Below are 22,448 nucleotides of genomic sequence, written 5' to 3'. Positions count from 1 at the left end.
TGCTAACCTAGAAAAAAAAGCTATGAGTGATTAAGGTTTGGGGAAGCCAGCTTCCTTCATAATGTTTATATAATCTCATCCAGCCCTTCCCATGTAAAATAGACGAGTTTTTTGTCTTGTTTTCATAGATTGACAAGGTGACAACGCAAGATATTTGGCATGGTTTTCAGATCTAGTAATCATGTGCTGGGATTTGTCTTGCCAAGTGAGAAAACAAATTCAGGAAGGCTTGTTTTCATTTATTACTGATTTGCATAATTTGGATTGTGGAATAAGGTTACCTTGGCAAAGTCACATTCCAACGATTTGAATGTTTGTCCCTAAGTGGTACATTGTCCTAAAAAGGGTGATCAGCAATCCCATACCAATATGTTGGCAAATTCAAATGCAATAAAATAATCTGCTAGGAAGCCTCAGGCATATTGAAACGAGGGAAGTCTTGGTGATGGAACTTGAAACCCTTTTAAACCCACTTGATTTGTTTTTTCTGCACAAACTACAAATAATATAGGCTTGTGAAAATGTTCATCCTGGCTTGTGTTCTGTCAACACCATTCTTTTCCCAATCTTCCTCCAAAAGTTTAGGAAAAACTAATCTTTTCCTGAGTGCTTAAAGATCACAGCACTCTGCATGTTGGTAAGCTCACCAGATTTAAGTTGTGATGCTATACTGAATTGCTTCCCTATTATCAAGAAAAAAAAAAGGCACCATTGATAAAATGCACAGCTCAGTTCATACACCTGCAATGATATTTGAACTCCTCAATTCTCAGGTACCCGTCTCCATCAAACATATTCTGTCACTACAAATTTCTGAGGAATTGCAGACACACTGTTGAACCCTGCCCCCCAAAAAACAAACCCCTCCAACACCCCCACCGCACCCCCTCAAAACAACCCCAAAAAGCAACAAAACAGAATAAAGCAATTTTAGATTTTCTTCCTCTCAGTATAGAATTTCTTGCTGGAAAACCCACAATGACAAAAACCCAGCTGTCACCCAGATTTATTTATGTATTTATTTATTTTGTTAGGGTTGGAAAGGACCTTAAGATCATCAAGTTCCAACCCCCCTGCCATGGGAAGGAACACTTCACACTAAACCATGTCACCCAAGGCTTTGTCCAGCCTGGCCTTGAACACCGCCAGGGATGGAGCATTCACAGCCTCCCTGGGCAACCCATTCCAGTGCCTCACCACCCTTACAGTAAAGAATTTCTTCCTTGTATCTAATCTAAACTTCCCCTGTTTAAGTTTTAACCCATTACCCCTTGTCCTGTCACTACAGTCCCTGATGAAGAGTCCCTCCCCAGCATCCTTGTAGGCCCCCTTCAGATACTGGAAGGCTGCTATGAGGTCTCCACGCAGCCTTCTCTTCTCCAGGCTGAACAGCACCAACTTTCTCAGCCGGTCTCCACACGGGAGGTGCTCCAGTCCCCTGATCATCCTCGTGGCCCTCCTCTGGACTTGTTCCAACAGTTGCATGTCCTTTTTGTGTTGAGGACACCAGAACTGCGCACAATACTCCAAGTGAGGTCTCATGAGAGCAGAGTAGAGGGGCAGGATCACCTCCTTCAACCTGCTGGTCACACTCCTCTTGATGCAGCCCAGGATACAGTTGGCTTTCTGGGCTGCGAGTGCACGCTGCTGGCTCATGTTCATTTTCTCATCGACCAACACCCCCAAGTCCTTCTCTGCAGGGCTGCTCTGAATCTCTTCTCTGCCCAACCTGTAGCCGTGCCTGGGATTGCTCTGACCCAGGTGTAGGACCTTGCACTTGGCATGGTTCAACTTCATAAGGTTGGCATCAGCCCACCTCACAAGCGTGTCAAGGTCCCTCTGGATGGCATCCCTTCCCTCCAGCGTATCAACCGAACCACACAGCTTGGTGTCACTGGCAAACTTGCTGAGGGCACACTCAATCCCACTGTCCATGTCACCGACAAAGATGTTGAACAAGACCGGTCCCAACACTGATCCCTGAGGGACACCACTCATTACTGGTCTCCAGCTGGACATTGAGCCATTGACCACAACTCTTTGCGTGCGGCCATCCAGCCAGTTCTTTATCCACCGAGTGGTCCACCCATCAAATTGATGTCTCTCCAATTTAGAGACAAGGATGTCATGTGGGACAGTGTTGAACACTTTGCACAAATCCAGGTAGATGACATCAACTGCTCTGCCCCTGTCCATCAGTTCTGTAGCCCCATCATAGAAGGCCACCAAATTGGTCAGGCAGGATTTCCCCTTAATGAAGCCATGCTGGCTGTCACCAAGCACCTTGTTGTTTTTCATGTGCTTTAGCATGCCTTCCAGGAGAATCTGCTCCAAGAGTTTGCCAGGCACAGAGGTGAGACTGACTGGTCTGTAATTCCCTGGGTCATCCATTTTCCCCTTCTTGAAAATGGAGGTTTTATTTCCCTTTTTCCAGTTGTTGAGAACTTCACCTGTTATCCTTAACATCCCTAGCCAAGTTCAATTCTAACTGGGCCTTAGCCTTCCTCACCTGGTCCCTAGCTTCCTGGACAACATCCCTGTATTCTTCCCAGGCTGCTTGTCCCTGCTTCCACCTTCTATAAGCCTCTTTTTTCCTTTGAATTTTCCTGAGCAGCTCCTTATCCATCCAAGGAGGTCTCCTGGCCCTCCTGCTGCACTTCCTTCTAGTTGGGATGCAACACTCCTGAGCTTGGAGCAGGTGATCCTTGAATAACAACCAAGAGTCTTTGGCCCCCCTGCCCTCTAGGGCTATATGCCATGGAACCTTACTAAGCAGGTTCCTGAAGATGCCAAAGTCTGCTCTCTTGAAGTCCAGGGCAGTGAGCTTGCTGCACGCTCTTCTCACTGTCCTGAGGATCTTGAATTTGACCATCTCGTGGTCACTGTAACCAAGGCTCCCCTGGAGCGTCACATTTCCAACGAGCCCTTCCCTGTTGGTGAGCACGAGATCAAGCATGGCACCTCTCCTTGTTGACTCCTCTATTACTTGCAGAAGGAAGTTGTCTTCCACACAATCGAGGAACCTCCTGGATTGCTTGTGCCGGGCCGTACCTTCACTCCAACAGATGTCAGGGTGGTTGAAGTCCTCCATGAGAACAAGGGCCTGCGAGCGTGAGGCTCTTCCTATCTGTCTGTAGAGTGCTTCATCCACAGATTCCTCTTGATCAGGCGGTCTGTAACAGATCCCCACAGTAATGTGCCCCATAGCTGTTTTCCCTTTAACCCTGACCCACAAACTAAGTTCTGAGTCTCAATTCCAGTAGGTGCTAATAGTGGAGGGTGTAGCATGAGAGTCCTGCAAGTCTGTGTAATGTGAAAACTTACTTTTCTTTTTAAAAGGTGACTTCAGAAAATGTTCTAAGGCTCATGCACCTGAAATTGTCAACATAGGGCTTAAAAACTGATCCTGCAGGAAATGTTTTTTGTGAATCACTGAAAAGGAAAGCGATGAAACTGTGTAAAGTATCAGTGACAGCTGTGATTCATAGCCTCTGATTAAAGCAGTGCAGGACATGTTGTGCAACAGTATGCAAGCAGCAGCTTTGATATGGAAATGTAAAACCAGCACAAAGCATATTCCTAAAGCAATTTTCAGGGAGGTTTTAAGCTCTAAAGTAACTCAGAATATGTTCAGCTCTGAGGTTATTTTAATTATCCAAGGAGATACGGTTTTTGTGGATTGTTATTTTGTGGGGCGGTTTTTTGTTTTCGTAAGTCAAGCTTTCTGGTTTCCTTCAGAGCTTAGTGCTTCTATAAGCGTGACCCTTTTTTGTTTCTGTTATTTTTCAGAGAAATACTGTATTTGCTGCCTCTTGCCATTATTGGAATAGAAGTTGAGAAGCAGAAAACATGTTGGAAACAATTGGTAATTTCTTTTATTTGTATCACTATTATTATGGCCAAATCAAGCGTGCATGATAGATTTAGGACACTGGTATATACTGCTGAGAGACGTTTTGTAAAAAATATCTGTTGTGCTTAGAAATGTATGGTGCGTTTGAGTTTTTGTATTTTGAATTTGCGTTTTTGTATTTTGTATTTGAAAACAAAAGCTGTGCCATCATTTGTTTAGTGTGTTTAGTTTTTAGCCTGCTGTTTTGATTTCATTGTTTTAATCTTTACTATAATTTTAAAAGTTTGTACAAAAAGGACAAATGTTTTCTATTATGGCTGTTTTCTGCACTACTCGTTTACTTGTCTGTAGCCACAGTTCCTGTAACTGAACTTTGTTACTTGCTTGTGTGTGGCTGTTCCTAAACTGCTACTGACTGAGAATAATTATTGCCACAGATACACATCGGGCTCTCCAGGCCATGGAGCGCTTACAGGAAAAACTTCGGGATCGAGGTGACATTGCAAACGAGGAGAAGCTGAGCTTATTAAAATCGGTGCTGCAGAGTCCTCTCTTTAACCAAATTCTCAACCTTCAGACTTCTGTTCAACAACTGAGAGATCAGGTAGGAAAAGCAGCCTCCCAGGTGCAAGAGAATTGCTAAGAAGGTGCAAAAATTGCCTAAATTAAATGTCTGCTAATGCTTCAGGGATCTGAGGAGGACGCACCCATTGACTTTTCGTGGCTTTATTGAGGTCCATGGTTTATGTATGTGCATTTTTATATATATGCTTATTACTCAAAATGTGCGTGATAGGGGAATGATGATCCTGAGTGAGAAGTTAACATAAGGCCTTCTGTCTCTGTCCTTCAAAATGAACGTGTTTTGTATGATTTTTTTTTTTCCTAGTGTTCTTTCATTGCTCTTTTGTGTCTTACCCTGCTAAATGAAAATAGATGAGGGAAGCTGCAGAATGCTGATTTCAGAAGAATATGAAGATCTGGGTTTTTTTGTGTAGGAATAAAAGATCAAAGAGAAGCAAGAGCTCATACCTCCTTTTTCCTTGCTCAGGGTTTTAAGTAAAAGTATTTTTCTGCATGTCTTCAGTGAGGATGAGAAAAAGGGCTGCAATTTGACTATACTTCATTATTTATTACTGTAATGTAATTTCCTTATCAGCAGAATAAAAACTTGAGGAATACAAATGTAGTTCAGTAACTGAACTAGGACTAAAGTGTGTATCTGGCTTTGCAAACAGTTGTTCTTGTTGACTCCTGCAAGATGGGCAGCTCTCTGGCTGGTATGCAGAAATGCCAAAGTGGGAGGATGCAGCCCATGCACGCTGACCTTATCAACAGCATGGAGCTGCATCCAGTCTCTGTACTGCAGCTGGTGAGGAGGCCTCATGATCTTGATGCTACTTCAGCTGCATAGCAGAAGAGCACAGTCTGAATCATATTTGTGCTATTTTTCACAGACAAGAGATAAGTTGGAATGACGTCTATAGTGCTCGTGTGACTATGTCACATCTTGCACGTTTAGTATGTAGAGACTTGATAACATTGGAGTCATTTAAAAACACTAGGAAAAAAACCCTGTTCTGAGAATTTGTTTGCTCTGCTACCTGAAAGGGATAATTTAACAGTAACATCCAGAAAGTATTCGAATTACCTGAATTTAGTGAAAAGGTAAATTAAATTTTCACTTCCAGACATCAGCTGTGAAGTTAAAGGATGCTTCTCTTTTTAAATACAGTCACCCAAATCAGTAAAATGAAGCAGCTGATACTACAGACAGGTAATTTCCGATGTGTATTTTTAAAAAGCAAATAATAATTTTACCTTCTGCCCTAAACCTACAGGTTTATCTGTGCAGAAGATTTAGTGGCCCATGCATGTTGCATGGTACATACCCAGTCTAGGTGGCAGGGGAGCTACTTTGATTTGAATTCCTTTCCTGTCATGTGTGGTATGAACACCCACACATGCAAATATGTTTCTGGCCATTCTTAGAGTTGGGTCGGCTCCTCAGAAAATATCCTATATTTTCTCTATGTATTCGTCCCTAAAATACAACATGAGATGTCTCTCTCTTCTTTGCTTTATTTACACGTTTATAAAGCATATTGAAACAGGACAGAATAAAACCATGAAATAGGCAATCATGTTAAAAAAAAAAAAAGTAAATGTGTTTCTTGACATTTTCAAAGGCTTAGTTTTGTTCAAGGATACCCTTTTGTTTTCCTTTTATGGCTGGGAAGGTGCTTTGCTCTTGAAACTCTTAAACTACAGGTTGGTGAAGACTGCAAGGTATGTAAATAGTGACCAGGCTTTTCTGCTAAGCACGCATGTCCGTGGAAGGAGACAAGTGTTTCCCAAGCTTTTGCAGTCACAGCTGTGCTGTGCTGAGCTGTGCAATGGCTAGATGTTGCAAGCTTCTACCCACTCAAGAATAAGATGCATAAATTTTCTGATACTTCATGTTGAGCTGCGCTGACAGTTGAATGGGGGTCTGTTTCTTCTCAAGGTGAAGTGTGAGGGGCAGTCTGTTAAACTGCTCCTGTATTTGTAAATAATTTACATGTTTTTAAAGAGTACAAGACTACTGCAAAATTCTCAGGTCATCTCCCTAGTGTGGGAGGTGGAAAGTATAGGTTGAAAGAGAGGATGAGTGCAGAGAAGGAATATTGACAGTTTACTTTCTAAGTCAAGCTGAGTCCCTGCAAGCATCCCAGCAGATGTAGGTCACTGAGACGTATGTGTGTGCATGTAGTGGCCTGAATAAATTTGAGAGTGGGACATATTCCTGTCTTGAGGCACTGTGTCTGGAAGGCGGAGAGGTGATAGTGAGAGCTCTGTCTTCTGTTCGTGCAGTGAGTCTGAAAAATGAGTTGGCAAATCTTGTAAACATCTGTTATGTTTTCCTAGCAAAAAATAGGATGCAGATACACAGTTTAGGCAGGCAAATATTCCTTGCATTTCAGTGAGAGTTACTACCATTTTTTATGGCCTGAAATAGTAGACTTCCTTTTTGATTTTCCCCCTACAGATAGTGATCTTTTAAGCATGAAAAGAACACCTGAAAAAGTGTGTTTCTGCATGCATGGAGATGTTTTAGATTTGGTGTCCTATTTCCTTAAAGCTTCTGTGTGTTAATTAGAAATTGATACCTTTTGTTAGTTGGTGTATACTTAGTAAAAGCCCCTCTAGTTTGCATTTGTGTTGGATGTGCAGTGGTGTGGACTGAGTGGTGTATTGCTTCATCTAGATGTAGATCTGCAGACTTCATCTAGGCATGATGCTGAAGTCTGCAGATCTGGTGCTTTGGTGCTTGTTGGTAGGTGCTTTATATTGTTGTTTGGGTTTTTTGTTTGTTTTTGTTTTTTTTTTTTCTTAGACGAGCAGGGAGGATTTGTTTGCACCTCAAATCTGTCATTGTTAAGTTAAGAACTGGAGTGGGAAAATTCTAGAGACAGCAAAGGGGTGTTTTTGTCCTGACTTCATTAGTCACTTGACTTGAGAAACACTAAGAAAACAGATTTTTTTCTGCCTGTTTGTATCTTTATTCTTCAGTGAATGCTTGTTTTCTCATGCTAAAGAGCAGTCTTGTTTGAAGATAAGGGAGTGACAGGAAAGAAAACCAGAGGTTATGATGTGTTGAAGTTATCAACAATATTTGGATCTCCAGAGGTCCCTTGCAACCTCAATGATTCTGTGATCCTGTGATTTTCGTTTGTTTATAAAATATTTTAAAGAAAATAATCAGATTGTGCTGACAGTCCTCTCCTGCTTCTTTCCTTTCTGTCTCTCCCTTGTCCACCTCCTCCTCCCACCTCCACTCTACTCAGGGCTCTGCCTGAACAAAATACTCTTCCCTTGGCTGGGCTGCATTCCTCAGATTTTTTTTGCTTGTGAGTTTGACCATAGTTTCTCATTCACAACGCAGTAGTGAGGATGAGTGCCCCCGCGCTGCAGCATGTATTGAGTTGCATGGGATAGCTGGGTGTCAGAGCTGAAGCAGATTTAGGGAAGAATATATGTCAGATATAAGGAAGAAGTTCTTTACTATGAGGGTGGTGAGGCACTGGAATAGGTTGCCTAAAGAAGTGGTAAATGCTCCATCCCTGGCAGTGTTCAAGGCCAGGTTGGACAGAGCCTTGGGTAACACAGGCTAGTGTGATGTGTCTCTGCCAATTGAAGGGGGGGGGAACTAAATGATCTTAAGGTCCTTTCCAACCCAAACCGCTCTATGATTCTGTGATTCTGAGAAATGGAGAAACTGTGTTTTTCCACATTAGCTGTAAGCACTTGTTTAACTCTGTGGTTTGCGTTAACTATAGAGGAGCCCTTTAGTTCCCATCCTGGACCCATTTCTGTACAGTGCTGCTTGTTGGTGTTGTGAAATGAAGTGCTTACAGGAAATGCTAATTTGGAATCTGCTTTGCCTGCCCTGAGGAGGACACATAAAGGATGCACACACATACCCAAAACTTTTTTCTGTTAACAGCGTGTTAATGTGGATTGGACAGTTATTTTTGCCTTTTCCTTCTATGTATACTATTCAGCACTACCTCTCAGTTGTATTTCAACCAGCATGCAAATCCAGTCTTCAGAATAGTGGAGTTAACAATCAGTTATGGAAAATATTTTTGAAAGAGATGAACAAATTTTACCTTCTGGTTTGGAAGGCAGAAGGAATGGGAAAAGTTGGTCAGTTACTGTATGTTTGCAGTAATGTCCCAACTCATATAAGTATGCAGAAGAGATGAAATATTAGACTGAGAAGGTGGACACTATATTGCCAGTTTGAACAGGATTTGGTCTATGAAAACATGTACTGTAAAACTAAAATATTAATTAGCATGGTTCTACTTCAGTTTTAGCTTAGTGTGAATTTTCTACGAGAGAGAAAAACATAAATCCCTAAGAAGACTGTCATATCTTAATTGAAGAACTCTTTGAAACTTACAGAGGAGAAAATGGTGATACTGGGCACATGCTCAGGTAAAATTTAATCTGCCCATCCTGGTAATCTGCTGTTTAAACATTATAAACAGTGAAACAAGCAGCTGAAATGAATCCTCTGTTAAGCAGTACTAGAATGACATACACAGAACGAAGTACAGAGTGGGCACAGAGCTCCTCTACATACTGAGGGTTGTGCTGTATGGGATATTGAGTGATGCAGGAAGTGTTTTAGGTTCAGAGAAGGCATATAATACAATTCATTGTAAGGGCAATGTGTGATATAAGCCTTTTATTTTTGATGTGTAGCTTCATTTTTATCTTTGCTGTTTGTGCATAAGGAAGGTGTTTTATTGTATATTAGCAAAAAACAGTATCATGATGTAAACACCATTTGTATCATTCATATTATGATCAAAATGTCACATTTAGGATTATTGTGGCTGTGATCTGGTTTATGTGCATTGCATGATTTTTCCGTTGTTGCAATTTGCTCCCTGTACATTTCCTTGTAAAACAGTGCTCTGTATAAAAGGGAAGACATGACTTTTTATAAAAAGGCTTCACAGATAAGGATTGTCTCTGTGTTAGCAGTCTGCATACCATATGGTATGGTAGCATGGAAAAAACTTAAAAGTGAAATTCATGAAGGCAGAAGGGAAACAGGCAGTAGGGTGGGCACAGCAGTGGTTCGTTAGCTATGGTTTCTGTGCCTTAAAATTCTGTTTTTGTCCTTTTCTGTCTGCATGGCTTTTTCTTTGTACAGCAGAAGGCGTTCTAGGTTTCTCTAGTCTCAAATTTTCCTCTTAGCACAATTATAGGATTTTTCTTCTATTTTTCTTTTTTGACTTAGGAGACGACTGCATACTCCGCTGAAAGTGGGGAATCATGCACAGTTGGGTTTTATAGGGCAATGAGCAATACCAGGGACCCTTCCCCTGCTGCTGTTTTGAAGAATAAAATCTCAGGAAGCTCTTCCCACATTAAAAAGGTCCCGAGACAGAGTAATGCTGTACTTAGAAGGGTACTAAAAGAAATGGAAGGCATTTTACTTATTATTCTCTTAAGTTTAATTACACTAACTGGAGTTACACTCTCAGCTGTTGAACCTTGCCTACTTAGTTTGAGGTTAGCACTCTAAGGGCTGCACCAAAGAGGTTATGTGAGCTTTCACTAATTTGCATTGTGCAAAATCAGTAGGTTTCTTCATGCTGTACTGTTGCTTTAGGTTAACCTTGCTGGCTTTGCCAGAGCAGGTGGTGAGTTCAATAGTGAAGTCTTTCACCAAACGAGCTCTGGTGATGGACAGGGGCAGAGCAGTTGATGTCATCTACCTGGATTTGTGCAAAGCGTTCGACACTGTCCCACACGACATCCTTGTCTCTAAATTGGAGAGACATCAATTTGATGGGTGGACCACTCAGTGGATAAAGAACTGGCTGGATGGCCGCACGCAAAGAGTTGTGGTCAATGGCTCAATGTCCAGCTGGAGACCAGTAACGAGTGGTGTCCCTCAGGGATCAGTGTTGGGACCGGTCTTGTTCAACATCTTTGTCGGTGACATGGACAGTGGGATTGAGTGTGCCCTCAGCAAGTTTGCCGATGGCACCAAGCTGTGTGGTTCAGTTGATACGCTGGAGGGAAGGGATGCCATCCAGAGGGACCTTGACACGCTTGTGAGGTGGGCTGATGCCAACCTTATGAAGTTGAACCATGCCAAGTGCAAGGTCCTACACCTGGGTCGGAGCAATCCCAGGCACGGCTACAGGTTGGGCAGAGAAGAGATTCAGAGCAGCCCTGCAGAGAAGGACTTGGGGGTGTTGGTCGATGAGAAAATGAACATGAGCCAGCAGCGTGCACTCGCAGCCCAGAAAGCCAACTGTATCCTGGGCTGCATCAAAAGGCGTGTGACCAGCAGGTCGAAGGAGGTGATCCTGCCCCTCTACTCTGCTCTCGTGAGACCTCACTTGGAGTATTGTGTGCAGTTCTGGTGTCCTCAACACAAAAAGGACATGGAACTCTTGGAGCAAGTCCAGAGGAGGGCCACGAGGATGATCAGGGGACTGGAGCACCTCCCGTATGAAGAGAGGCCGAGAAAGTTGGGGCTGTTCATCCTGGAGAAGAGAAGGCTGCGTGGAGACCTCCTAGCAGCCTTCCAGTATCTGAAGGGGGCCTACAAGGATGCTGGGGAGGGACTCTTCATCAGGGACTGTAGTGACAGGACAAGGGGTAATGGGTTAAAACTTAAACAGGGGAAGTTTAGATTGGATATAAGGACGAAATTCTTTACTGTAAGGGTGGTGAGGCACTGGAATGGGTTGCCCAGGGAGGTTGTGAATGCTCCATCCTTGGCGGTGTTCAAGGCCAGGTTGGATGAGGCCTTGGGTGACATGGTTTAGTGTGAAGTGTTCCTGCCCATGGCAGGGGGATTGGAACTTGATGATCTTAAGGTCCTTTCCAACCCTAACTATTCTATGATTCTATGGTAACCTTCTGCAGCAAGGGCAGTTCAGTCCTATTTTATACAATGATCATTGCAATTTAGAAAATGAATTTATATCCATGACTGACTAACATTTGTGATATTAGACCCATGTGCTGTGACCTTTGGGTGCACATGAGAAGTATTTTGGGTTTGTACCTCATATACTCTAAGGCTACTTTATCTTGCTTTGGAAATGTAAAAATGCTTTTTTAAATAGAAACAGTGCAAGACTGGATAATTAGAGTGGTGTTAGATACTCTCACAAATAATAATTTTTTTGTGGGAAGGAACATGACAGTGGGATGTATAAGATATTAAGGTGGAGGAGAACAAGAAACAAAAAACATTAATTGACCAAGTTCAGTGATACGCTTTATACATTGAAATGTATGATATGGGGAAGGTGGAAGTGTATTAACCTATTATATGGGCTCATTCACATAAGTAGTATGGCATAAACTTTATTAGTTTCAAATCCATACATATCATGTAAGGGGAAATCTTGCATTCATGGAAAGGCACAATATAATTATGTTTCTGGGTGTTGTTGCATGTTATGAATTGTGAAAAAAGATTTATCTACCTGTGCCTTACAAGCTTGTTAAAATAACTCTATGTGATTAAAGAAAGTACATGCGTGCATATTTTAGGCATTATTATTTACTTGACACATAACCCAAGTGGTTCCTCACAAATATGGACAGCTGACTGTAATTACTCTGTGATAGAAATCACTCCATTCCAAAAATCCTGGTTTTCTTCTTTCCATTTTCTTATGGCAGAGCAAGCTATGTGCTGTTGAGGGCTTTTCTTCGCAATGCTGGTTTGTTGTTTTCTTTTTCTTTAACTTGAGGGTCTTCATAGGCACAGGTGGTGTTCAACAAATTATGTTTGTTCTATTGTGTTAGATTAGAAGGCATTGTATGATGGAAAACAATACTGCCCTTGTAATGATTAGACTGTTGTGAGAATGATGTAATAAACCTAATGGAAGTAGCATGCCCAAACAGTTGAGACTGGTGCAGTAGACATTTTAAAATACAACTACAGTTTTAAAAATTGTGTATATTGTGTATTTGTATAAAAATAAGGCTTCAAGGAAGGGGGATCCCAGCCTTTTTTATTGTGGTGCAGAATGCTAGAAAATTTGGACTGTAAAGCTATGAAAAGTATTTGAGGCTGTGGTCCTAAATTGTGGTTAGTGTGCCAGGCAGATATGAAACAGATTGATGTGGAGTAAAACAGTGCCTGTTGACAGTCAACAGGAAAGTGGGACAACAGCCAAATGAGGGTTCTTGGTTCACCTGAGCTTTATACCACCACCACCAGCAGCCAGCCATTAGACTTGTCAGCGGAGACATGCTTGAAAATAGGTAATTTATTACGGCTGGGCAAAGCAGAAGAATTTTCATGTTTTCTTTTCTGCTTTTTAAATGAGTGTATTGTCGGGGCTGTCTGTGTAAAGGCACAGCTGTAGTTTTTAGATCAACCTGGTGATTTTAGACTTGTTTAGTAATTTTGTATTAAATTCTAGCTCATGTAGAGGGTCACATTGGCAGCCATACTGCATAGTCATGTAGAAACCCTGATCAGTGAAATTTGTTCCCTACATGGCTGGTGAGGTTTCTTTTCTTTTTTTTTTTTTTTTTTTTTTCTGTTGTGGTTTAAGCCCAGCTGGTAACTCAAAACCACGCAGCCGCTCTCTCACTTCCCCCCCCTTCCTCCTCCTGTTCCTGGAGGGATGGGGAGTAGAATCGAAAGAATGTAACTCCCATGGGTTGAGATAACAACAGTCCAGTATCTAAGGTATAACACAAAACCACTGCTGCTACCAATAATAATAATGATAAGCGAAATAACAAGGGAAGAGAATACAACCGCTCAACACCCGCCGACTGATACCCAGCCTGACCTGAGCAGTGATCTATCCCTTCTGGGTAACTGCCCCCAGTTTATATACTTGGCATGACGTGCTGTGTTATGGATTACCTCTTTGGCTAGTTCGGGTCAGGTGTTCTGTCTCTGCTTCCTCCTGGCTTCCCCTCCTCCCTGGCAGAGCATGAGACTCAGAAAGTCCTTGGTCAGAGAAAACATTACTTGGCAACAACTAAAACCATTGGTGTTATCAGCATTGTTCCCAGTCTGAAAGTCAAAAACACAGCATTGCACCAGCTACTAAGAAGGAGAAAAATGACTGCTACTGCTGAACCCAGGACATTTTTTAATTTTCTTGTAAAATAATTCATACATTTGTTTTTCAAAATATCAGAACTGTACGAAAACCTTGTTCATACTTATTTATCTCTACCTTTGTCTTGGAGTACTGCAAGCTGCAATGCTGATACGACGAAAGAATTTTAATCAGAGTATAGAAAGTAATTTTTTTATTATTTTCATAAATTTCTTTCATGTTTTGTGCTGGTAATTCGCAATTTTACATCGATTATAAATATTAATGATAATTTTTCTTTTTAAAATGTCTCTTTAAAATTGCAGATTAGGATTTTGGATATTTTAACAAGCAGTTGGCCTAGTATGATGCTTTTGGATAAAGAGGAGGTTTCTGCTCTTTCTGTAAATCTATGTTATCATTAATCTTTTATAGGCAAATATTACACTTTCCATACATTCCACTGGTGAATTACCACAACTTCTCCACCATGGTGCGAACACGGGGTCCTTGCCACATAATGAGTCATATTTGTTGGCTCAGCAGAATGGCAGCCCAGCTAATGTGCTAGAAGCATCGGTGAGATCCATTACTCCTCAAATTAATGGGAAGTCCTCTAGTGATGACTTTGAGCAGCTGATCAGAAATATGTCTCAGGTAAGTATGCTGTCTGGTAACTACAAAATGCAGATCACTGATTGTCTGGAAGATTAAAATATAGGTATGTTTATTTAAAAGCAGTTGAGTTGTTAAGCAAACCAGAACTCACTTGCTACATTAAAAAACAGAACAAAATGAAACAAAAAAACCTTTTAATTCGAGGAACAATTGGTAAATGAGAAAACAGTTGGAAAGGAGCCCTGACATTGTCGCTGCTGAGTTACTGTCCTTAGCTGGGCAGTGTGCCTCTCACAGATCAACATGCCATTATCTTTCCTTGCTTATTGTAGGACTGCTGCTCTGTGCATGAGGGAGATGCTTTGTCAGAGCAAGCTCTTTGTATGCATAATTAATGAAAGCTAGTTCTGTGACTTGCTCGGAAAGAAGGTGGAAAATTCCTTTTTGGCCTTGCTATGTGTTGTTCTGTAATTGTACTACTTTCCTATGGTAGGCAGAAATGGCATTCAGATTTCTTCAGTGGCTTTGAGAATGGCCAGGCATATATTCTAGCATTTTTCTGATTAGCCTGTAATAGAGCCAAATAATAGGGGAAGTCTTCTGCTGTTCACCCTGGACAGCCTTTTTTGCAGTCCTGCTTTTTACTTTTTCTGGAATTCAGCCCTTTTTTCTAGTTATCCTTGAGACTTGGCCTGTACCCTCTAAAATTTCATAGACATATATATCCTTGTTAGTCACTGCTAAGCCTAAACTTGGTATATTTAGCTGCTGTTTCCTGATTTCCTCTTCTGGGCTGTAATAATCTTTATTTCTCAAATCTCTCATAATTGTTCCTTTCCGTATGATAGCGAGAAGTCTTAACTGAACTGACTGTGTTTCAATTATTAGCTAGTGTAGCCTTGTCCAAAACTAATTTCTGAGTTGTTTATCACATTAATACATACTGCTTTTCAACATTTTTAACATTGTACCTTTCTCTTCTTTTACGGAACAGGGTCGTCTTGTTGAGACCATTGAGCTTACTAAACCTTTAAGTGGTGGTCTGGGCTTCAGTGTCGTGGGACTCAAGAGCGAAAACAGGGGTGAACTGGGAATATTTGTGCAAGAAATCCAGGAGGGAAGTGTGGCACATAGGTAAGGTTACTACTGGAATATTTTACTATACATAGTGTTAACATGACACTGCAAATTCATTGTGTTATTGCTGTTGTTTTCGTTGTACAAGGGCATGTGTCTCTCATGCTCTTAAGCTATACATCCTAGCAGATTTAATATTATTACTTACCTCTCCAGTTTATGTAACTTTGGAACAGGGCAACGTATTATCTGTTCAGAGTTTCTGGAAAATATAGATGTAGTTCCTCGGTGTTTTTTGTCTGGTATCTCCTTTCCAAGAGGGAAAATGGGGAATTTACTGTTCAGTGTTATGGCTTTTAAAGCTGAAATACAAATTTTGCCATCCTTTAATGTACTGAGAAACAACTTGGTGTGAAAAGATCGGTTGTAACTGGCAGGATTGTTTGCTAGGTAGCGTCACACTCAGCAGTTGTGAGATGCGGCTTTTAAGCCAAGCAAGGCTTGACCTAAAGTTGTTGGACTCTTAAAATGAGATATTCAGCTTATGTTACCTGAAAGTCAGCGATAATAATAGCTTGCAGCAAATATACTTTAGATGCCAATCCTGATTCCACAAATAGTGTTCAGAGAAATGGATTTCTGCTGTAAGAACAGCCTGGAGGGGCAAACAAATTCAGTGGTGAGTGGTGGCAGCACTGGTTCACTGCAGAGTATGTGTGGATTTGCTGATCAGGATCCTGACCAGAGCTGCTTTCTAGTGTACTCTGTATGTTCTGTGCGGCAGCTGAGTAATCCCAGTGCTATTTCTCACTGTGCTGTAGGGAGAAATTTTCTGCTTATTTGTGTTCTGAATACTTCCTTTTAAAAGAGGGCAGAACATGGCCTACAGAATTAATTCAGCCATGAAAAGCGGCATGCTTAATGTCAATGCAATATTTTTTTAACCTGCCTAAATTCCACTTCTCTTATTCTGTGGAGCTGAGGCCTACCTTTACTGAATCAGGCCCTGCCTGATTCACTGGAGAAGAGAAACATTGAACAATAGTTAACAGAGCTCATAAATCACAAAGGCCCTGGCAGTAATAAGCCTTTCAGAGCACTCTGAAAAACAGCTGAAATTCACAAGAGAAATATTAAGGGTTGAAGCTAAGCAGTGTTTTTCCTGAATGCTGATGGTACCTTGGCTTCTATGCTTTTAAGTGCTCACAAAAACTGGCATAATAGAGATCCTTGTTTTTGTTGCTGCCCTTTGTTTTCAAATCATTGACACTTTGCCATGTTGAAGACAACACTTCAGAGGCTTTGTTGGTTCATTGCAAAAACAATAGAAGCAGTGGAGGAAGCAAAGGGTAACTCATCTGTGCAAGCTTCATACACTTCCTTTGAAGTAGGTCTGGGAAAGGGCTCAGTATGTAATTTTACAGTAGTGCTTCCTTTGTCAGAAAGTGAAGAGATTATTTTTTTAATTTGTTCAGGGCTTCCCTCCCCACCCCCCACCATGTGAAAGGGATCTTTTTTTATAATTTTCTTTCTGTTACTTGCCTCCCCTTCTTTTTTTCTTCCTCTCCTCTGCCTCCCTCCTCCTCCCCCTCCCCCCCAGTTCTGTGCAAAACAAAATTTGTTTCCATAAAATCTTGGTGAAAGTGTGTTCCACTCCAAGGTTTGATGAATATTCAGAATGGATACACTGAACAAAGTGGAGCACTTGGTCTGTTAAGCAAGAGACTCAAAGACAAGAATCAACATAAGTTCCCAGGCTATGCTTGCGAGCAACTGAGATCTAATATGCTTAGTCTCACATGGGGGTATAGGGAGAAGAAAGCTAGCTAGGGGGTAATAGCTGGAGGAGAGTGGCAGTGGAATTAGCTTCAAAGGAAGCGATCACCAGGGTGCCGCATCAGCTCCTTTCAGCAAACCTGCAGGGAGAGATTAAAAAGGGGGGGAATAGAGACCAGGTTATTAAAAATACTGGAAAACTGTCAAAATATTGTCATTTCTGTGGCAACACTTATTTGGTTTTTCTTGTTTGTTTTGTCATACCCCTTTGCTGTTTATACATACGTGACAGAGATGGAAAGCTGAAGGAAGCAGATCAAATCCTTGCTATTAACGGACAAGCCCTTGATCAGACAATTACACATCAACAAGCTATCAGCATTTTACAGAAAGCAAAAGATAACGTCCAGCTAGTTGTGGCCAGGGGTGCTTTCCCTCAGCTTGTCAGTCCTGTAGTTTCCAGGTCTCCCTCTGCTGCTAGCACAGTTTCCGCCCATTCCAACCCGGTGAGTATACCCCAAATGTCTGTGTATTCAGTTCTGGGCATGTATGTGCTTACTGCCTCTAGTATTTTAGTTATTTTTTGTAACTTGTATATATGTTTCCTTCACAGTTCTTGAGGGTTGTACCTTTTCCTGTGCAAAGAGTAGAAAATACTCAGGCTTGCTGGGGGGGAGAATCTTGATCTTGTATGTATTACTTCTTCCTGTCTGCCAAATTCTCTCTGTCCACCAACACAAATGCAGCATGTTTGTGTTACTTTATGAAGCTTTATTTTGAGGTAGCAGTAAACACGATCTTTTTTTCTCTTTGCCCTCTGCTTGGGCAACCAAAAGTATTTGAGACATTGTAGTCTGATCTGCACCATGAGCCTGACGCATGCTTTTCTGTGTCTCTGTTGTCTGTTAGCAATGGGGTCAAGTAAAATAACAAGAAAGAGTCATCAAATAGCCATGTATAGGGACACACTTCAGGACTACCAGAAAACAGCTGTGCCACGTTTCCTTTCTTTTGAAAACTTTTGCTCATCTGTGTTTAGAGAACATTGCTCAGAAATACGATGATATTAACTCTGTTTTCTCTTCCTGGTCTCTTTCTCATGTAATGGCTTGTCCTGGGATGAAATGGTCTATCTTTGGTTTCTGTAGGTTTCACTGTTAAGTCATCTGTGGCCCTTCTTTAAGGGAGTTAATAACAAGTATATGGAGCAATCACTCTGGAAAAAGTGCTATTTTACTGTTTATATTAATCGTTAGCATAAAAACTTTAGTGAAGAAATTTCAGAATTATTCTTCTCTGTGGAGGAATAAAGCTGATTGACCTAACTTCCTGTCAGCGCATAGGAGAGGCCTGCTCTCTTTCCGTATGCCTGTGACACGCTTCTTTCTGTATGTGATTGCCTCCGTATTCCCTTGCTTGAAAAACATGCCTTTCAAACCTGCTCCTAATTATTCCAAAATAATGGCTTATTTTCAAGATCCTATCTGGTGGAGCACCAGCTGTGGTTTTAAATTTCAGTTGAGTTTACTACATGGCTTGTTCTTCAGAAGCTTCCAATTGTCCTTTCAGTACCACCCCCTGCAAGCAAGCAAGCATTTGTTCTTTTTTCAGAGCAGTTCCACTCTTACGTCAGAATGTGAAGCCTGCCATCAGAGCTACTTCATGATGCCTGTTGACATCATGAAGTAAATCCTTGTTGCACAGGGGTAATTCTGCTAATGCTTGCCTTGCAATACCTGGTGCTGCTTCCAGCCTTACCCTCTGAACTGGTTTTATGTTTTCCCCTGTCCTTTGTTATAATGGCTGCTGTGGGCATGCACGTGTCTGAAGATTTTATTTTCCATCCTGTGAGATTTCCTAGAAACAGTATTTTTCTCACTGACTGCAGTGGAGCATGTACATAGCAGCCCTAGGTTGCTAGCTTAAATTCATTCAGGAAGTTTTGAAAGGCCTGACCCATGACACAGCTCTGGTTTGTTCCAGAGAAATTCCAGCTGTCACAGAATGAGTAACGTTTTGCTAAATATCATGTAATCTTATACCTAATAGTAACTGTTATAAAGGTCCCACATTTCCACCTTCCTCCTATCTTCCTTTATTCAAAAACATACCCAAGAATTAAGAGAAGATACTTTGCAAGTTTTAATGTGTGTGTTAACAGTTGGACTTGATGATCTGAAAGGTCTTTTCCAATTGAAATAAGTCTGTGTAGAATGTACTACATTCTATGAATGTAGTAATTTGCAAGCTTATATTTATTACTTTTAGGTTCACTGGCAGCATGTGGAGACCATTGAGTTGGTGAATGATGGCTCAGGTCTGGGATTTGGGATAGTGGGAGGAAAGTCAACTGGAGTCATTGTTAAAACCATCCTCCCAGGAGGGGTGGCTGATCAGGTAAATTCAGCCTACCCTTCTGTTTACTGTTCCATAAGGTGTGAAGTTACTCTTTACTTTTATAATCATGGTAAACAGTGGTAGCTTTTTTCCTCATCAGTGTAAAAGAGAGAGCAAGCGATGAAATTTATCCTCAGTAAATGTGTGTTTAGTGCAGAGGATCTGTGTATTTTGAATGTAAAGATGGATTAGGGTCCAAATCACGTTTTCCAACATGTGGTGCAGGTGCATTTAGGCATGTACTGGTTGTAAACCACAGGTGTGAGGGACACCAAACACTTACTTGCTCTTCCCTGACACCTATGAAGAGCATCTGCTTCTCTCAGCTGGGCTTACTGAAGCTTGGAACAAGCATGTCTCATCATGCATCTGCTTCAGGACGCCAGCTCTGCTCCTGTCTGGGGGGCTTATGAAAATTGAATTTGGTGATCACAGCTCATTTCAAGCATGTCCATTGGACAAGTATCTAGGGCTACCATAATGATGGTCAAGGATTGAATAGGCACAGAAACTGGTCAGTCTTTCAAACACAGAAGTGTTTAAACTGATTAACAGGGCTTGGAGATGCATGTAAAAGATCTACTGCTGCACTGTTTCTCTGAGCAGGTAGATGGGTTCTTTTAACAGATCTGTCACTATAATACTTTTAATATGGGCTAAATTCATGTGAAGTTTTTTTATTGATTAGGGTTAAATCAGTAGGAGACTAAACCAGTGTAAAGCAATATAAATAACTGCATCACAGTAAAGAAGAGATGTATTTTATTTTGAAATTATGGTTAACCCTGAAGGCCAGTTTTCAAATTGAAATGCAAAGCTGAATGTATGTTTGTACGCTGTCTTTTGGAAGGGTGTTTGGAAATGAAACCTGAAGTTCTGTAATCTACATGCAGTTGTTAAATAGCAGTAGGTAGTAACTATAATTATATGCATTTTTTTTTTGCCTTTGCTTGGGTGACTGCTTAGAAAAGGATGTCCTGTATATTTCTAGGGAAATTCTAGTAAAATAATGTGTTATTAGGCAACCTACTTTTCTTCTCCATGATACCAAAATATTGACCCACTATCCCCAAAAAGTCTCCTGGTTTGTAGATCTTAAAAGTGACTAAAGCTGTGTCTTTCTAGTTGAATGGTATGTGGGAGAAGTGGCAGGATATTAATGATGAAAAAAATATCTATTATTCTTCCTTCAGCATGGGAGATTGTGCAGTGGAGACCACATCTTGAAAATTGGTGATACGGACCTAGCTGGAATGAGCAGTGAGCAGGTGGCACAAGTTCTGAGGCAGTGTGGAAATCGAGTGAAACTGGTAATTGCAAGAGGTCCTATTGAGGAGCCATCTCCGCCAGCAGTCCCTCCATGTACACCAGTACCCAACTCCACGCCAGAGAAGCAGGTAAGCAGCAGTGAATATACTTAAGTCATGGCAAACTTGTATCTCAAACTTCTTTTCTTTTAACTGCTATTGGAATGTCTTTCACAATTATGTTCTCAAAAGCCAGGATTTTCTTTACCACTAGTATTCTCAGCTGACAGTCTGGAAGTATTTAAATGTCATGAGTCCACAATGCAAGGAACTATATGCTTGAAGCCTTTTGGGATCAAGGCTTAGGACTTCCATAAGTATTATCTGAATAATATCTGGTTCTGGCTTGCTTGTGGTTGTGCAGTACTACACTGGGAACAACTGAAGCCATACAGTCCTTTCTTCAGACAGCACAACCTTGCTTTTTAGCATTTCTCTGTCTGCCTGTCCTTTTTCTTTCCAGGAACATTTGTTAATTCCGTATCATTGCAGCTATCCATCAGACAGTTCCTCCCTGTGCCAACCAGCACACAGGTGTTGCTTCTTTCCTACATCACCTGTCATTGCTCATTCGCTTGACATCTACCAAAAAAAAAAGCCAGCCAGCTGCTACTTTTATTCCCCTGCTGATGATTGTATTCTCTGTGCTGTTACTCTCCTACAACTGTCAGCCTCTTAAAAAAAATGCTGTAAATATTATCATGTCCTGTCAGCTCAAAACCTCTACAAAATAGGTCATTTGCATGTTAGCAGCAGAGCCTGGTTTCGTGCGAGCCAGGAACTACAACTATATGTGTTTTGTCACATATAGTTATGACCAGATACATGTAAATGTGAATATGCAAAATGAGTAAGAGAATAAAAAGGTGGTTGTTTTTGAGCTTACAACTAGATAGAATTTGTGCCTTATAAAGAATTTTTGTTTTACTTTTTTTATGTTGTTTTATCTAGACATTTTCTTTCCAGTTACTATTTACAATTAAGATAGGTCACTTTGAATGAAAAAAAGGCCTTAATATTTTTTGCATGATTACTGTTATTTTTCTTCTGTCAACTGTAATGGTATCTGTGGGAAACAAACAAATACTCATCCCTCTTCTATGGCTAAAAGGCAAAGAAAATTAATCCTAACATGGAGTCCTCTGAGCATTTAAGAGGATAGACAGACTTCTGTGTCTTTCAGCACTCGGAGGCAGGAGAAGATGGCTGTATTTTAGATAAAGGGATCAATATTGAGCCTAAATATTATTAATCTAAAAAGCAGTAATCTCAAAAGAGAAGCTAAATTTGGTACTTCTTCTGTGTAAATTTCTTCATTATTTGCCTTTCTGAGGTTATATGATGCAGTGTTGAAGGCTGTATCTGCAGGTGTAAGATTTGTAAGATTTCTTCTGCCAAAGAAATAGTTCAAAGCTACCAAGTAGCAAAATTTGACTTTTTTGCCACCTTAATTTCCATTTCCATCCTTTTAAATACTTTGCTCCTGGTACATTTGTCCTGGCTGGAGGCAGGCTATTCTTAGTTTCTGCCTGCACAAAGTCTTGTTCTTGAAGGGAACAAAATGGTGCTGCAAGCTTCGTTAAGGCAGGTCTGGAGTGAAGACAATGTTAGAAATAACTTGGTTTGTTAATTTCTTCCTGGCAAATGCAGGATGGGTGAAGACTTCATAATGCTCTTAAAACTATTATTGAGAGCAGAATGGCTTTCCAAAAGGGGTGCTTGTCATCATTTCCTCTGTAGATGTCTTATCATGTAAAAATTAATGAGGTTATAGAAATTGGAGCAGATTTTTAGTGGTATTACCTGTGGCCAATAAAATCC

The 22,448-nt window shown here is 41.0% G+C and overlaps 1 protein-coding gene across 16 annotated transcripts in view; it reads left to right on the top strand.

The window, feature by feature from the left end:
• Positions 1–22,448, top strand: part of MPDZ (multiple PDZ domain crumbs cell polarity complex component) — a 96,595-nt gene that overhangs the window by 7,038 nt on the left and 67,109 nt on the right. For 14 of the 16 annotated variants that reach the window (XM_080638076.1, XM_080638077.1, XM_080638075.1 and 11 more), the window contains exons 2-8: positions 3,790–3,865; positions 4,291–4,457; positions 13,888–14,109; positions 15,065–15,204; positions 17,216–17,429; positions 19,192–19,320; positions 20,514–20,717. In XM_080638076.1, coding sequence (XP_080494202.1) covers positions 3,850–3,865; positions 4,291–4,457; positions 13,888–14,109; positions 15,065–15,204; positions 17,216–17,429; positions 19,192–19,320; positions 20,514–20,717 — 1,092 coding nt within the window. In that variant the 5' untranslated portion in view covers positions 3,790–3,849. Of the gene's footprint in view, positions 1–3,789; positions 3,866–4,290; positions 4,458–13,887; positions 14,110–15,064; positions 15,205–17,215; positions 17,430–19,191; positions 19,321–20,513; positions 20,718–22,448 lie in introns of those variants that run through there. The other 2 variants (XM_080638088.1, XM_080638078.1) reach the window with 2 other exon arrangements.

This window comes from Psittacula echo, assembly GCF_963264785.1.
Source record: "Psittacula echo genome assembly, chromosome: Z".
In the NCBI taxonomy this organism is placed as follows: Eukaryota; Metazoa; Chordata; class Aves; order Psittaciformes; family Psittacidae; genus Psittacula; species Psittacula echo.
Note: the sequence above shows the minus strand (reverse complement) of the source record. Positions and strands in the feature narration are given on the sequence as shown.